Source organism: Electrona antarctica (assembly GCF_951216825.1).
Source record: "Electrona antarctica genome assembly, chromosome: 4".
Classification (NCBI taxonomy): domain Eukaryota; kingdom Metazoa; phylum Chordata; class Actinopteri; order Myctophiformes; family Myctophidae; genus Electrona; species Electrona antarctica.
Genome location: NC_136809.1, coordinates 43,467,083 through 43,483,918, shown reverse-complemented (window position 1 = coordinate 43,483,918; position 16,836 = coordinate 43,467,083). Strand labels below are relative to the sequence as shown.

At 42.5% G+C, this 16,836-nt stretch overlaps 1 protein-coding gene across 1 annotated transcript in view; it reads left to right on the top strand.

Moving 5' to 3' along the window:
- samd1b (sterile alpha motif domain containing 1b) overlaps nucleotides 1-11,440 on the top strand; it is a gene marked incomplete at its 5' end in the record, with an annotated part of 17,154 nt that extends 5,714 nt beyond the window's left edge. Inside the window, 3 exons of the mRNA XM_079499155.1 lie at nucleotides 4,990-5,089; nucleotides 8,573-8,687; nucleotides 8,961-11,440. Of these exons, the coding sequence (XP_079355281.1) occupies nucleotides 4,990-5,089; nucleotides 8,573-8,687; nucleotides 8,961-9,101 (356 nt within the window). The 3' untranslated portion in view covers nucleotides 9,102-11,440. The remainder of the gene's footprint in view (nucleotides 1-4,989; nucleotides 5,090-8,572; nucleotides 8,688-8,960) is intronic.
- Between the last annotated feature and the right edge of the window lie 5,396 nt (nucleotides 11,441-16,836).

Below are 16,836 nucleotides of genomic sequence, written 5' to 3'. Positions count from 1 at the left end.
GGATGTAGGCCTGTTTTGTTCGCTCTCAGCCCTCCTCTTCCGGTGGGGAGTTTATGTTTTCCTTCCACTAATCCCCAATGTATACACGTTCTGAATGCCCCTGCCGACAGATTCAGTAGCAATGCTCGGAATCTGTTCTGCCCCACAGGTATTCTACAATCTGCACTTCTCTAGTGCACAACGTCACTAGTTGCCACTAGAGGCTGCAATTTGCTTAGATTGTGTGGAAAGGCCATTGGGGCACCTAATTCAGTAGTTTTCAAGATATATTTTTTTGACCTAAGTTTTACCTAGATGGACATTGCTGTCCTCAGAGACCTGCTGTGCAACCTCTCAATTCCAAGTATTTTAACAATTGCCACCCAACTGATACCCAACTGTGGATTATTTTCCTTTATCAGACTACCATGATTGGATGTTTCAAAAGGTACTGCTGCTGAATATCTGTAGGCTTTATACTGCACACACACACACACACACACACACACACACACACACACACACACACACACACACACACACACACACACACACACACACACACACACACACACAATCAACAATCTCACCTCGGATAAAGCAGTTGTGCAGTCCGATGTCAAATCTTTCCTCTGGCAACCTTCCTCTCTCAATTATCTCTACCCAGTTATTTTTTTAGTAGACAATTAGCTTCTCACATGCACATCCAGGTGGGGGAGGTGCTGGTAGGCAAGGTATAGATGCAGGCCAAAGAGAACTTCCCCAGGGAAAAGGAAGGGACCGCACACTCCAGAGACTCAGGACAAGATTTAGTTATGCTTCATTTCTTTATTGCACGACGCGTTTCGCCGTTTGGCTTCGTCAGGTGCATATGTATGCAAGCACCTGGGGAAGTTCTCTTTGGCCTGCATATATATATATATATATATATATAACCTTTTTTCTTCTCCCAGTTTAGTTGTTCTCTACTGAACTGGGACTGTAAAGTACTCGGACTGTACAATACTATACTGTACATACTGTACCATACTGTACTGTACTACTCATACTGTACATTACACTACTGTACTGTACTGTACTGTACTGTACTGTACTGTACTGTACTGTACTGTACTGTACTGTACTGTACTGTACTGTACTGTACTGTACTGTACTGTACTGTACTGTGCTCAATGGATGTGTGTGTCTGTGTGTTGCCGTACTGAAGTGGACATACATACATACATGGAGACATGCATGAAACATACTGTACATGGAGACATACATAGGGGCACATTGCTGTGCATTGGATTGGTTAGGCACCACAAAACAGGAAAAAGCAGGGGGAGGGGAGGGGCCTAAAACGATGATGATAATGACGTTGCGCCAGTTCAGGAAGTAGCCAGCGGAGGTATTGCGTAATAAGGCACATACAAAACGGAAAAAGTACAAACATCATGGCATCTACACGGCTGGTTTTAACTGAAATGGGGTGTTCGTTCCACGGTTTGGGAGACAGAAAGGGACTGTGAGTCTATGGAGCGGGTCTAGGAGGTCTAGGAGCTCTGCATTGAAGGCCTGAAGACCATGATGGTCTGTGATGCATCCAATGACATACTCTGGAAGGCTGTTACATATATAGATTAAGAGCAGTGTATAGAAAGCTTCTGTCCAAGGAGCATGTGCTGCAGCCTGGGAGCTTCCCAAACCTTTCATGTCAAGACCCAAAAGAGAGATTAGATGTTTGCACGGGACTAGTGAAAATAGCAGATCTACAAGCACACAACAGGTGCTGCGTTCCGAGCTTGGAGATTGCCTATTTCCGCTACTTCTTAATTATTTATGTTTTTATGGAATTTCTTATATTTGTTTGTTTGTTTTCAAATGTATACAATTATTTTATTCTTTCTTTAATAAAATCTTTTGAAATGTATATATTTTTTGAAATGTAGGAAAAGAAAATTGGATTTTTACTCAAGTTGTGACTTGTGACCCATAAAAACTGGGAAACAGTGGTCTAGTGCTATTTGTGCATGGGCAGGTTGTTTGCCGTCTGGTGCATGGTGGAGAGAGCATTGCCTGGAGGTCTGTGGGGCAGTGCAGCAGGTTATGCATTTTGTACAGGACTAGCAGCAAAAACCTGTCTTCAGTAGTTAAGGCTGCGGATGAAGGATTTTGTACAGGCAGTGTCCTCGTCCACTCTAGTTATTGAATGTTTTGGATGTTGTCAAGCAGGCTAATATGTGTGGCTCACTCATCCAATTGAGCGAGGCGTATTCCGTGACACTGACCTGGACCTGTAACTTGTAGACAGTGGCATGGCTATCGGTGGTGAGTTTACTCCCCTGTGCTCCCAGTTTCTTACCTGCCCTGCTGGAGATATTTGTCATGCCTATATGTTTTTACGCTCCCTGGTGGCGAGCTCCATCCCAACGTTAATTTGTATTGATAATGAGCACCTTATAGATCCTGCCTATTGATCTGGGCTTTTATCAAGCCCACTATTGAGTGTTTTCTAATATTTTATGGAAAGACAGAACCGGTATCTTTCAGTTGTGAGTGACTGTGAGTTTGTTGCCGACCATCTAAAAGATGCAATAAGTGCAGTGATGTAAATAGGGTTTCAATGTAATGAGTCCCAGGATGCAGGGATGGTCTTTTAGATGAGTCCCAGGGACATTTTATGAGTCCCACTTCAACAACGTTAGGAGTCATATTTTGACATTTTTACAAATTGCAGCATTTAACTCCCATTTCATTTTATATGGTTATAATGTGGTTATATTCATGTAGAAAACAGAAGAAGAAATTATTATTATTATAACTAAAGCTAGCAAAATAAACTAGAATAAAAAACAGTACAGTAGTGCATCCCGTGGATGCAGAGGTCATTCTTTTATTGCGTCCCTTAACTATAAACTGCGTTTTGGGATGCAATATTAATTAATCTCTGTAAGTGGAAATGGATTTATATATGAATAGTACTGTAATCATTGTTGTAAAATCTTCAGCTCTTTATAAACAGAAAATGCATATTAATTTAACCAAAAAATATCACTTGCACTACATTTGACTAGGGCCTTCAAATACAGTACTTTTCTCTAACAGACGGAAGGCAAGTGACCTTTTTGCTTTTGGAAAGTAATATTGAAGAAACTGGTAAATGTGTCTACCGTCACTTTAAAAGCGTAATTTGTGTACCCGTGTAAACAGAGCTGGTAGGCAGGTATCAATACACAATTAGACAGACGTGTTTGTGCCAGCATGGCGTGATTAGATTTATTTCTTGATCGCCTCTTGACTTTATTGTTTAAACATGACGCCATGGACTGCTATGCTCGATAACAGGATCTATATGCCCAAAACGTATTGATACCCCGTCTCGATACATTTGCTATTGAGTTTGTATTTGTATTTGGCTTGGAAGGGGAAGGGGTTGTAGCGGAGATTTATTTTCTTAGTGCTGGCAGATAGAAACATCAGAACCAGAACCACAAGACATTTGTGCAGAGTAATGAGTAGACAGTCTGTCTACTGTCTCACAAATACTGCACTTTTATTGAAAATACATCAAATTATAATCTCTAAAATGCAAGGAAGCTGGAAGTACATTCACTAAAAACGCCTGGACAACGCTCCACACGTCCCAAACTCTTCTCCCTTCTGGCTCCAAAACAATGGAATGCACTTCCCATTGCAATCAGAACTGCAGACTCACTCCCAATCTTCTGCCGTAGTCTGAAACCCCACCTCTTCAGACTCCATCTTGCACTTTCCCTAGCCTCGACGACCATACATACATACTATTTGTGAGTGGTGTAAACCACTCCTACGACTGGCTTTGTTAGTTTACGTGTCTGTCTGTCTGTCTGTCTGTCTGTCCGTACCAAAAAAATCACACCCGTGTGAACTGAGTGGTGTAAGGTTTTATATAGCATGATCAGCTGTGGTCTGACGTAATGTCTGACGTAATGAAATCACAAAAAATATGTTAAGTAAAAAAAGCTATCATTTTTGATAAATGTATGTATCACACCCGGATGTGATTTCACAACTGGCTGTTTTTGCGCAGAGAAAATGACCACGGTTGCTACGGTCATCCAGTTCACCCGGGTGTGATTTAATTACGTCAGAAATTATTTTGAACATAGCAACCATGCTCATTTTTTTCTGCACACAAAAGCCAGTTGTAGGAGTGGTTTACACCACTCAAAAAAGCCAGTTGTAGGAGTGGTTTACACCACTCAAAAATGAGCATGGTTGCTATGGTCACCCAGTTCACACGGGTGTGATTTCATTACGTCAGACATTACGTCAGACCACAGCTGATCAGTCTATATAAGACCTTACACCACTCAGTTCACACGGGTGTGATTTTTATGTTATGTATTACGATGAATTACCGACTTACATTAAACAAAAACTAAAGTTATTGCTCACTGTAAATCACTCTGGATTAAGAGCGTCTGCTAAATGCCTAAATTGTAAATTGTAGAACAATTATTGACATTCAGAAAAACACGTTCAAGATGTGTCTAACAAACCTTAGTAGTGGTACGGTTGGCATCTTGCCTGAGAGCATTTGATCTTTCAAAAGTTATTACAGAACATCACTAAAGCTCAGGAGGTAGAGCAGGTCTTCCAATGATCCATGGGTCGGCGGTTCGAATCCCGGCTCCTCCTGTCTACATGTCGAAGTGTCCTTGGGCAAGACACCGAACCCCAAATTGCTCCCGATGTGCTGGTTGGTACCTTGCATGGCTTCCGCCGCAATCGGTGTATGAATGGGTGAATGTAATGCACAATCTATGTAAAGCGCCTTGGATAAAGGCGCTATATAAATGCACCATTTACCATTTACTCTCTCAAAAGGAAACTCTTTTGATGTGGGGACCATTGATGCTCAGGGGACAAAGTGTTCCCCTCTAAGTGATTTCTCTCTCGATGTTCTGCGTGTGTCTCATGTATGCATGCAGTATGCACACGTCACGTGCATGTGTCTGAAAAGAGCTTCCTGGTTGTCTCCTATAGGTGTGCAGTGTAAAGCAGAAGTTGGGGTTTCCTCCTGTCTACTAACCCCCACTGCCTCCCCGAGGGACCCTGCAGAAGAGCGTGGGATGAACGGAGGAATGTGAGTGAACCACACAGAATGACTTATTCCGTCCTTGATATCCTTTCTTCTCAATAAAAAAAAAGTGGGAAAAAAGTACGAACTAGAAAAAGTGCCCTTCTGGGCACAGGTCTCCACGAGGAGGATGTTTTGTGTGTGTGTGTGTGTGTGTGTGTGTGTGTGTGTGTGTGTGTGTGTGTGTGTGTGTGTGTGTGTGTGTGTGTGTGTGTGTGTGTGTGTGTGTGTGTGTGTGTGTGTGTGTGTGTGTGTGTGTGTGTGTGTGTGTGTGTGTGTGTGTGTGTGTGTGTGTGTGTGTGTGTGTGTGTGTGTGTGTGTGTGTGTGACGCGGCTTGGCCTGTTGTAGCGCCACCATGAAGCTAATTTGAAAACTGTCAAGTGGCATTTCTTCCTCAGCCTAGTGGGAATATGCATGCACAGTTTCACCGCAATCGTACGCTGCGTTGAATAATTGTGGCAATTTGTACAAAACAGGTACAAAGCGGGCTACTCCTGAAAGGTTTAGAAGCCAATCGTAGGCAATGAAGGTGGATTATGAGAAATCAGGTGTACTGTCCAAAAACCTGTTTTGCACAAAGCGGCCTCCTGGTGGCGCTATAACAGGCCGTTCTGGAAATTCTGGGGCAGAGGTTCATCGTTGGCATCCAGGGAGTGTGTGTGCAAAATTTGACATCGACTGGGTTAACGGTGCCGGAGATTAGCTGTTCACAGACGGACGGACACACACACAGACGGACGGACAGAGTGCAAAACATACTCTCTCCCCATGCCTTCGGCCTGGTGGAGACAATTACTTATTACAAACTAGACCAGTGCCCGGCTGTAGCGCACCGAGTCGGTAGCGATGGAAGTTGGAGATCCATGCCCCACACGGCTATGCAATACCCATTGTACCCGTATCAGAGTACCCGTTCCACCCATCTGTCTGTGTCCCTTTTATGCCCATATATGGAGATTTCTGTTACTGTCTCTCTGTGTCCCTTTGTTCCTATATATGGAGTTCTGTGTCAGGCATGCCCAAATATGAAGTGTTGTGATGTCAGAACAGGCCAGCTCCATACATGTAGCCTGGGCAGGGGCCCTGTCCAGAGCCCAGACAGAGAGAGGCCTTTTGTGGCGGTTCTGGACAACCGTGGGTCCGACCAACTCGGCACCGGGCACTGCACTCCCTGCGGGGGTGTGGAACGCACAGTTACGTGCATTACTGACGTACACACGTACAGACATACAGATACGTGGTGCATTTATGGATAGATGAGAGACCGAATAATATGACCACAATAAAGAACTAAGGAGCAATAATGTGCTGAATCCCGATACAGTTATTGTAGTGCCTAAAGTCCTATACTTAAAGGACCACTTCACCACTTTTCAACTTCTCTTCCTATAATTGGTCCTAACTAATGTTCATGATAAAATACCACCATTTTTTCCTACTCAGTCTGTGTCTCATAGGAGGGCTGTGGGCAGTTCAGAAACCCGTCCACCAGTGACATCATCGATGGTGAATCCAAGCTAATAGAAACGGCAGGCTTTCTTTTCCTGAAAAGTTGCAATGCAAAAGTTGAAGCCATCGTTCTCACGATAATAATAATCTAAATATATTTTAAAACAAATCTTTAAAAAAAAAAAATCTGCCTAATGATGATGTCACTGGTGGACGGGTGTCCGAACTGCCCAAAGCCCTCCTATGAGACACAGACTGAGTAGGAAAAAATGGTGGTGTTTTATCATGAACATTAGTGAGGACCAATTTTATGAAGAGATGTTGAAAAGTGGTGAAGTGGTCCTTTAATGGCACTACTGGTTGCCGACGGCCAGGTGGAAGTTCTTACGTGTGCCAATACAAACTGATCTCCAAAACATGTCTGTTGAGTTTAACTTTGCTTTATTTTCTGCAGTCATTTTGCTATACAACATACAGATAAAATAATAAGAAAGAAACAGTAACAAACACAGGCGACCAGCCCTCCTGAACACAGTGGAAAACTGTTAGCCTCTGCCGTCTGCCACTGGCAACACCTGTGCCTGATCAGGAGCCTGGTTAAATACCTGGGCTGGCCTTGACATTGACCAAGCTGCAGTGACATTGTCAATCAGGAAAACATTAGGTCATAATGGCTCTTACAGTTATTTTCTGGCAGAGATAGTTACACATCCATATAGGATACATTAGCTTTATACTTTTGAAAGTTGACAGCAGTATTTCAATGTTTTTGCATTCACTTGGTATAAAAAAACTTTTGTGACAAGTAGCAGCAATTTATTCAAATGTAATTGAATTAAATTTAGTTGATCTATTTATATATCAGTATTTCTATGTACCACGGTCATTTGCTGTAAAGTGTAAACCGTGTAGGGTATAAACAGTGCACACACAATGATTTGTATTCCTTAAGGTGCTTGTATTCCATTTGTCATCCTTCTCCTGTCACAGCAGCTCACAAATCTTCCTGCTGTGTTTGCACATTGTTGTACTCTCCTTGGGTGATTGTAATCTGTGGGAAGTATATGTCTCTGATGTCTTGGTACAGTGGGCAGATGGTCTCTCTCTGTCTCTCTAGAGACATGTGAAGTGTGAGGGGGGGCAGTGTAAACCTCTCTCTCTCTCTCTCTCTCTCTCTCTCTCTCTAGACGTGTGAAGTGCGAGGGGGGCAGTGTAAACCTCTCTCTCTCTCTCTCTCTCTCTCTCTCTAGACGTGTGAAGTGTGAGGGGGGCAGTGTAAACCTCTCTCTCTCTCTCTCTCTCTCTCTCTCTCTCTCTCTTTCTAGACGTGTGAAGTGCGAAGGGGGCAGTGTAAACCTCTCTCTCTCTCTCTCTCTCTCTCTCTTTCTAGACGTGTGAAGTGCGAAGGGGGCAGTGTAAACCTCTCTCTCTCTCTCTCTCTCTCTCTCTCTCTCTCTCTAGACGTGTGAAGTGCGAAGGGGGCAGTGTAAACCTCTCTCTCTCTCTCTCTCTCTCTCTCTCTCTCTCTCTCTTTCTCTAGACGTGTGAAGTGTGAGGGGGGGCAGTGTAAACCTCTCTCTCTCTCTCTCTCTCTCTCTCTCTCTCTCTAGACGTGTGAAGTGCGAGGGGGGCAGTGTAAACCTCTCTCTCTCTCTCTCTCTCTCTAGACGTGTGAAGTGTGAGGGGGGCAGTGTAAACCTCTCTCTCTCTCTCTCTCTCTCTCTAGACGTGTGAAGTGCGAAGGGGGCAGTGTAAACCTCTCTCTCTCTCTCTCTCTCTCTCTCTCTAGACGTGTGAAGTGTGAGGGGGGCAGTGTAAACCTCTCTCTCTCTCTAGACGTGTGAAGTGCGAGGGGGGCAGTGTAAACCTCTCTCTCTCTCTCTCTCTCTCTCTCTCTCTCTCTCTCTCTCTCTCTCTCTAGACGTGTGAAGTGTGAGGGGGGCAGTGTAAACCTCTCTCTCTCTCTCTCTCTCTCGCTCTAGACGTGTGAAGTGCGAGGGGGGCAGTGTAAACGTCTCTCTCTCTCTCTCTCTCTCTAGACGTGTGAAGTGCGAGGGGGGCAGTGAAAACCCTTTGGACTGGACTGTGTCAGACGTGGTCAGTTACTTCACAGTGGCAGGTTTCCCAGAGCAGGCTGTTGCCTTCAGGACCCAGGTAGGCCTGCACTACCTCAGACAACCACAAGAGGGTGTTATATAGACAGAACAGGGCGTAATACTTGTCCAAACTATTGTTTATGTGCAGTTGTGCACACGCTTGACTGTCCAAATGTGCTAGTAATATGAGATGAGGTGTCTGTAATGCTACTGTGTTTTTGATCGTGTGTGTGTGTTTGCGTGTGTGTGTGTGTGTGTGTGTGTGTGTGTGTGTGTGTGTGTGTGTGTGTGTGCGCGCGTGCGTGTGTGTGTGTGTGCGTGTGTCCAAAAGGAAATTGATGGCAAGTCTCTCCTCCTGATGCAACGTAATGATGTTCTGACTGGCCTGTCAATCAGACTCGGACCCGCCCTCAAGATCTATGAGCGACATGTAAAGGTTCTGCAGAAAACACATTTTGACGATGACTCCTGACCTTACTGGTCTCTCTCTCTCTCTCTCTCTCTCTTACACACACACGCGCGTGTGCAAACACTTAACACACACACACACACACACACACACACACACTCACACACTCACACACACACACACACACACACTCACACGCAATACCATTTGAAACTATACTTACACTTACATGCAACTAGAGCAAGTGTTACAAATGCATGCAGGGTAAATGCTTGACATCTCATTTTATCAAATCATCACACAAATATACACACACAACTCCATTCCTCTTTCCACAACTGCCCTGGTCTTTGTAGATCAGCCATTTGAAAACGGACTCTTTGGATATTGTACTGTACTGTACGTGGATGGCAATATGGACGGTAGCACATATGAGAGATATTAACACATTGAACCTGGCATCTCTATTTTGGGCTTGTTGTTACAGGTGGAAATTCTCCAAAATAGCCTATATATGCTTAATTTATAGGCTACCGCTACACACACCGGTGTTGCGCAGTGTTGTATGATGTCAGGCTTAAGTGGCTAATGACAAAATCATAGAAATATGAAACTCGATGCCTCACAATGTCTATATAACATAAGACAGTCATGACGTTTCTGTTTTTTTAAATACAATCATGGCCCTGCACTTTGAACCTTTAGGGGTAAACTGTGCAAAATGTATTATTTTTTATTTTGTAATGTTGTGTTGTCCTTTGACATGTTTAAGCCTAATTTATACTTCATTGCACAAAGCTGTCGCTCGCCTTTTTTTTTTGTTAATTATTTTTCCTCGCCTCAGATTTTAGATTTTACATCTGTAATGTTTTGTGAGCGACACAACAAAGTATAAATTAGGCTAATCTTTTATAGGTTGAGAATTACAGGTTCTGTATGTGTGTTTGTTTGTTCATGTAGGTGGGGGCATGCGTGTGAATTAGTGTGTGTCCGGGGGGGAACGGATGTGTTGAACATTGTACCACATTCCAAGGTATTTGTGCGAATAACGATAATGACCTACTTTTTTAATTCATGATCGTTGGCCAAAGCAACACAGTGTTCGTTACCGCCCCTATAAGCCTTAAGCTGCTAGAGCAGTAGTAGTGTGAGACATCTGTGTGTAGCAGTTAAGCTGAATGTATGCTTTGTGGCATGATTATGACACTGACGGAAAATACAAAATTCAACAGCTGAAAATTGGTTATTTTGGGGGAGTGACGCAGTTGAAAGTACAAATTAGGCGTAACTGCATAAACACTACCAAGCCTATTATGTGCATGTCACGTCACGTTAGGCGGAAATAAGCAAACATTCTGTGAAAATATTTTCACAGTTAAGAGGTAGGCCTACAGCAAAGCATATACTAAGTGGTTAATAAATGTGCAATTTGTTTTTTGTTAGTAGTTTCCATTCCGAAGAGGTACCAACGATTACCTCTGTCCCTTTTGCACTGCAACCTTAAAAAAGTAAGCTTTAGATAGGCGTGTTTAACCACATCCCTATTTTTGGGGAACATTCGTTAAAAATAGCCGTTGAGCTTGTAGATTTTGTGTAGACTAGACAAATAAATGTGGTCCAAGTACAGTTGTAACTCAACCGTTTGACTAAGAATGGTGGTTAAGAAAGACCACCAGGGATCCAACACACCAGCAAACTGGACTAGACTGAAGTTGTGAACATGCAGTATCAACATAACCATCAACTTACTTCTTGAGATGCAAACAGGCTGAAGTGAAGTCCACTGAATACACTGGCGTAACTGGAGGTTTTTATTTTATTTTATTTGTTATGCAAGGTTCGTCTGACAGTATAGGAGTGCACACAATCTAAACTTTGATCAAATAATCGAAGGCTGGAGCATTTCTTACCTACTCACGCCATCCTGAAATATTGTTTCTTATGTACTCAGTTTCATCTTTATAAAGATGAAGGCTCTATCTTCGGTCTTCTGTTGTATTTTTATGCCCCAATATTTATTACCTCAGGCTTGTCTCTACTCCAACTTTATGGTCTGCCATTATTTTTGTGTCATCTCTTCTTGTTTTATAAATCACTCCTCCTTACACTTTCGTTGTAATGTAATATAACTTTAGTCTTCAATGTTTCTTGTTCATGTACTACCCAAAAAGGTGTATATTTTCCTATGTTAAAGCAAATCTTTCTTGTGAATTATAAAACAAACGATTTGTGGGCCTATCAGAGTCAGACGATGAATGTGTGTTAGTGTGTAAAGTCCCAGGGAGTTTCTACCAAGCTGCATTCATCACACCACAGATATGGAAAGGAGAAGACCAATGGGAATGTATATTTATGTATATCTTATGTATGTATATCTATGCCCTTGCTGCTTGTTTCATGTGATTTGGTAAAGAATAACTTTTATAATAAAACGTGCAAATTTAAACCTCTGAATCATATATTGTGTGTGTGTGTGTGTGTGTGTGTGTGTGTGTGTGTGTGTGTGTGCGCGTGCGTGCGGGATATATCAAATTGTATCTACTGGCACCCTCTCCAGAGTAAATGGCTTAGGGTCGTGGGTATGACTTTCATGTGTGTGTGTTTGAGCATACAGAGTGTGTGTTTATGGGGGGCGGGACATGAGCTAGTGACAGAGTTAAAGGCTAAATGTGAGCTACTTTAGGGCTCCGACCAGAACAAGACTTAAGAGAAGACTAAATTACATAGACTTTCACATTATGTCAGACAATTCTGGTCTGCAAATCAACTAATAAATATGCCACTGTCAAATATGCCACTGTCAATACTTTCAGGGCACAACAAGCCAGTTTAGAATGTGATGGAGTCTGTTGCATCAGAAAATAAGGAAGAAAAATGTACGGAAAGCCTGAGAATTAATTAAAAATTTGTGACCTTTAAATTGGACACAGGCGCAGACTGTAATGCCATGTAAGTTAACACATTGAATGCTCTCGACGTCAGAGGCAGGCTCAGAGCCAGTAAGAGCAAACTGGTTGCTTTCTTTGGTCAGAAAATAGCACCACTGGGCAAAAGAGCTCTGACATGTGAATATAAAGGCCAAAAGCACAACATTGAGTTTGAAATCACACAAGAAGAGGTACCAGCTATACTGGGCGGGGCCACATGTGTGAAACTAGGCTTAGTGAAGAGAGTGCATGAAGTGAAAAAGGAGGATGACATCCTTAAAGAGTATGAGGATCTGTTCGATGGACTGGGTTGCATACCTGGTCAACACCATATTCAAATTGACCACACTGTCACACCTGTCGTGCATGCTCCCAGGAGGATTCCTGTGGCGCTTGGAGACAGAGTAGTGGAGGAACTACACTGCATGGAGAAAATGGGTGTGATAACAAGGCAGACAGAGCCAACTGAGTGGGTCAATAGTATGGTCACTGTTGTGACACCTAATAAACTCTGTATCTGCATGGATCCAAAGGATTTGAATGAAGCTATTAACCGGGAGCACTACCCATTACTGACTGTAGAGGAAGTAGTTTCCCGTATGCCAAACGCCAAGTACTTCTCAGTGCTAGATGCAAATAAAGGCTTTTGGCAAATCAAACTTGATGAGGAGAGTTCAAAACTCTGCACCTTTAACACCCCAATAGGGTTCCTGCGGTTGCCGTTTGGGATCTCTTCCGCACCAGAGGTGTTTCAGAGGGCCATTGCTCAGATGATTGAGGGTCTGGAAGGTGTTGTAAATATTATTGATGACGTGCTTGTCTGGGGAGACTCTGTAGAACTCTGTAGACTCTGTAACAGTGTCATAGTAGCACTGAAGTCCATCTTTTCTAGGAATGGAATTTGTGACATTGTAATTATCGACAATGGGCCTCAGTACGCAAGTGCTGAGTTTAAGAACTTTGCTAACCAGTGGGAGTTCAAATACCTCACGTCCAGTCCTGGTCACGCCCAGTCCAATGGACAAGCGGAGAGGGCAATACAGACTGTTAAAAACCTGTTGAAGAAAGCGGAGGACAGTCATGGTGACCCCTACATTTCACTCTTGGAATATCGCAACACACCGCTGGAGGGGCTAGGTTTGTCACCAGCACAGCTGCTAATGGGCAGGCGGCTAAAAGGAAAACTGCCAACTTCAACCTCACTGCTTACCCCAAAAGGATCCGACCAGGTACACATAGTCCGTGAGCCAGGGGGGTTGGTCTGTACCATCTGGCCGAATAAGGCTCATAGTGATTTTTGTGAAGGTATACATGTCTAGAGTTAGAAAATATGTGATAGCATTGCACCCGTGGTAGCTTTATGAGTGCTATCATGCATTTTATTTTATAACACTAGGCGAAAATTGCATGGATCAATATGAAAAAAAATAGTAATACACCCCCCAAAAATGATAGAAAAGGTTTTTCCAATTGGTTCTGGTACCTCTAGGCATGCTTAAGAATATACTGAAAATATAGGAAAATATATGTTCTGGAAAGGCGTCATTTTCAAGATGGCGTCCAATATGGCTGCCAGGAGCTTAAAATGGCTATAACTAATACTAATTAATCATTATTTGGGGGTTTAGGACTAAAGGAATGTGGGTGAATCAGTGAAAGTGATCAGTTAATTATAGGGATGTGCCGATGAGACATTTTGGCCGATATCGATATCCGATATAATTAATTGCTGTTATGGCCGATAACCAATATTACCAATGTCGATCTCATTCTGTATTGAAATATTATAATTTTGTCTATTCTGAAAAATACATGTAACAGGGTGTCTGCACTACAGGCTTAGGCAAGTCACATCTAACTTAAATACCTTTATAATATTGTGAGCTTGTAGATCTGTTCAAACTGTTACTTTGGGCTTGTTTATCTGTAAAGACAGACCGATTAATTAATTTCATTTCATTTTTTATTTATTCCAAACATGTTAAAATATAAATGAGAAAAGACAAAGGAAATAAACGTCCAAAAATAATAATAATAATGATCTTTCATAATCCTTAACTTATGTTTATGTTCGAAAGTCGGGCAGATACTGGCACTGAGGAGGATATTGGAAGGGGTATGGGAGCGCAACCTGTCAGCGGTGATCACATTCATTGACTTCCAAAAGGCTTTCGACACCATCCACCGGGGGAAACTCAGGAGTATTCTACGTGCCTACGGAGTTCCAGAAAAGTTGGTCCAGATGATAGAGTCAAGCTACAGCCAGACTCGAGCCAAGGTCCAAGTTCGGCCTCAAGCTCAATACCAAGAAAACAAAGGTAATGACAGTCAACACAGAGGACAAAACCATTGCCACTGCAGACGGGACGGTGCTCGAGCGAGTCGAGGACTTCAAGTACCTCGGGGCCTGGACTGCCTCAACTGAAAAGGATCTGAAGGTTCGGAGAGCACTTGCCTGGAAAGCCTTGCACGGGATGAGGAGAGTGTGGAAATCAGACATGGGAGAAGACCTTAAGAGGCGGCTTTTCATAGATACTGTCGAGACATGGACCCTCACAGTACAACAGGAAAAATCCCTGGATGGAGTCTACACAAGAATGCTACGAATGGCACTAGGTGTCACATCAGAAATGTGGACCTCTATGGGGACCTACCACGGGTCACGGACAAAGTCAGAGAGAGAAGGATGAGGCTGGCAGGGCACTGCGTCAGGTACCCAGAACTTGAGGCAAGTAAATTGACTATGGGAGCCAAACCCAGGGCAAAGCCAGGGGGGGGAAAGAAGCGTACCACCTATGTAGACGTGCTGCGGCGCGACAGCTTGGCTAACAACACTGCAGAGCTGAATAACCTGATGTTGGATAGGACATTGTGGAGGGCAGCGATCCAGGAATCCCGAGTTGGTGTTGGCTAGACCTCACTCTCGCAGTTACTATGTTCGAAAAAGGAGGAGGGAAAAGTTTATTGAAAAACGTAATCGGTCTGATTAATCAAACCGATGCCGATTAATCTAAAAACAACTCAAATCGTCCGATACCGATGTGTTTGCCGATTAATCTCCCATCACTAGTTAATTATGTATTGCCAAATCCAAAATGGTGTCCATACCACACCCAAAGTGATGTTCTATTGTACTGCATTATGTAAAAACAATACAATTACAAAATGAACAGAATAACTGTCACATAAAATCAATTTCTTATAAGTAGGTCAATCTTATGTGCTAAAGGTCAGGTCAATGTCTGTCTCATAAGCAGGTGTGTCCAAGCATGCAGCAGATACAGTATGGTCACTGGTTGACATGCACAGTATTCACCTTACCATTGATATGCAGCTGTTTGTTGTTGTAACCTACAGCAGGGGTATTCAACTAGATTGAACTGTAGAATGATGGTGTGTGGGGGCTGCACAGCGTGCACGCTTTACTGAAAATGTGGGGGTTCTCAAAATGCATTTGTGCTCAAACACAAAGATGTATACATTTGTGCACAGTAATGAGCAGGATAATATGACTATACAGCTATATGTTACCATAGAATAGATGTAGACCTATTTGACAGTGCATAAACATAATTGCCTTGACATTAACGACCTTCAATGGGACAGTCCTGTGCAACCTCATATCCATGTGCAAAGGCAAGATCAGAGCACAAAATACTTTGCTGGCAGGGAACGTCCCAGACTACCCTGATGTGCTGGGTGAGTTGGGTGTCACAATGTAACAATCTGTTGCTGCTGTTGTACCACGACAGTTGTACTCGTATACAAGTGGAATGTGGCAGACCACCAAGCTCAATTTGAAAGTTCAGGTGACAATTTGGATGGGAGATCCACATTTTTCTAAGGGTGACCTGACACCTGATGAGATGTTGAAGCTACAAATGAGAAGTGATGTTGATAATAAAGAGGATATACTTTTGACGATGAGGTAGATCAGGATTTGGGTAAGATATTGCTGCCAATCAGGAGGGCTAGGGGGATGTGGTGGGTTGATTTTATGTTCCTGATTATGAGTTGAAGCTTACAGATATTGAATGTAGTTGCAAAATATAAATATTATCATATTTTCTTATGCTATTATTACAAATGTATAAGTATAAGTTGTTATAGAAATAGAAATAGTTGTTTCTGTTTCATTGACCAGACCTTTAACATGTGAGATTGACCTGATATAAAGGCCTTTTTTTGATTATGCCAATTACCAAAGTTTGGGCAACCAAGCTAAAATTGTCCCCAAATACAAATCAACAACAAAAACGTAATATGAAACAGCATTATTAGGTTTGGTATTGAACAGATAGAAGTGTCAAATGGACTAAAAGGTGATGTAATGGTGAACGGAAAGTTATCTTATGCATTACTTACACTGTACACTTACTATATTTAGTTTATTGAATTTCATAAAACATTATTAGAATGTATGTTCTAAGATGGTTTTAAATATTTACAGTTATTTACAGAGAGAACCTTTGTGCTGCATCTTTCATGAAAACAGAAGTACGTTTCATGTAATATATAGTCCCTATATGTTGTCTCTCCTGTAATAGATAACATTTCTAGATGTGCTAATTTTAACAACTTTTCAGAGAAATATATAGTCTGAGCTGTATCCCAACCATTCTTCAAAGATATATGATCAATAGTAGGAGAGAACCATCAGTTTGAAGTAGAATGCTCCATTCGGATTTTGAAAATTGTGTTTTGGCATGTGGTTATAAATGGAGTGATAACACACAGAAAGCTACCACAGATGCAATGCTATCACATTTTTCCTAGCACTAGGGATGTATACCTTCCCAAAAATCACTATGAGACTTATTCACCCCATCGGTACAGATGACCCCAGATTTGGGGTCCTGGCTCACGGCCTA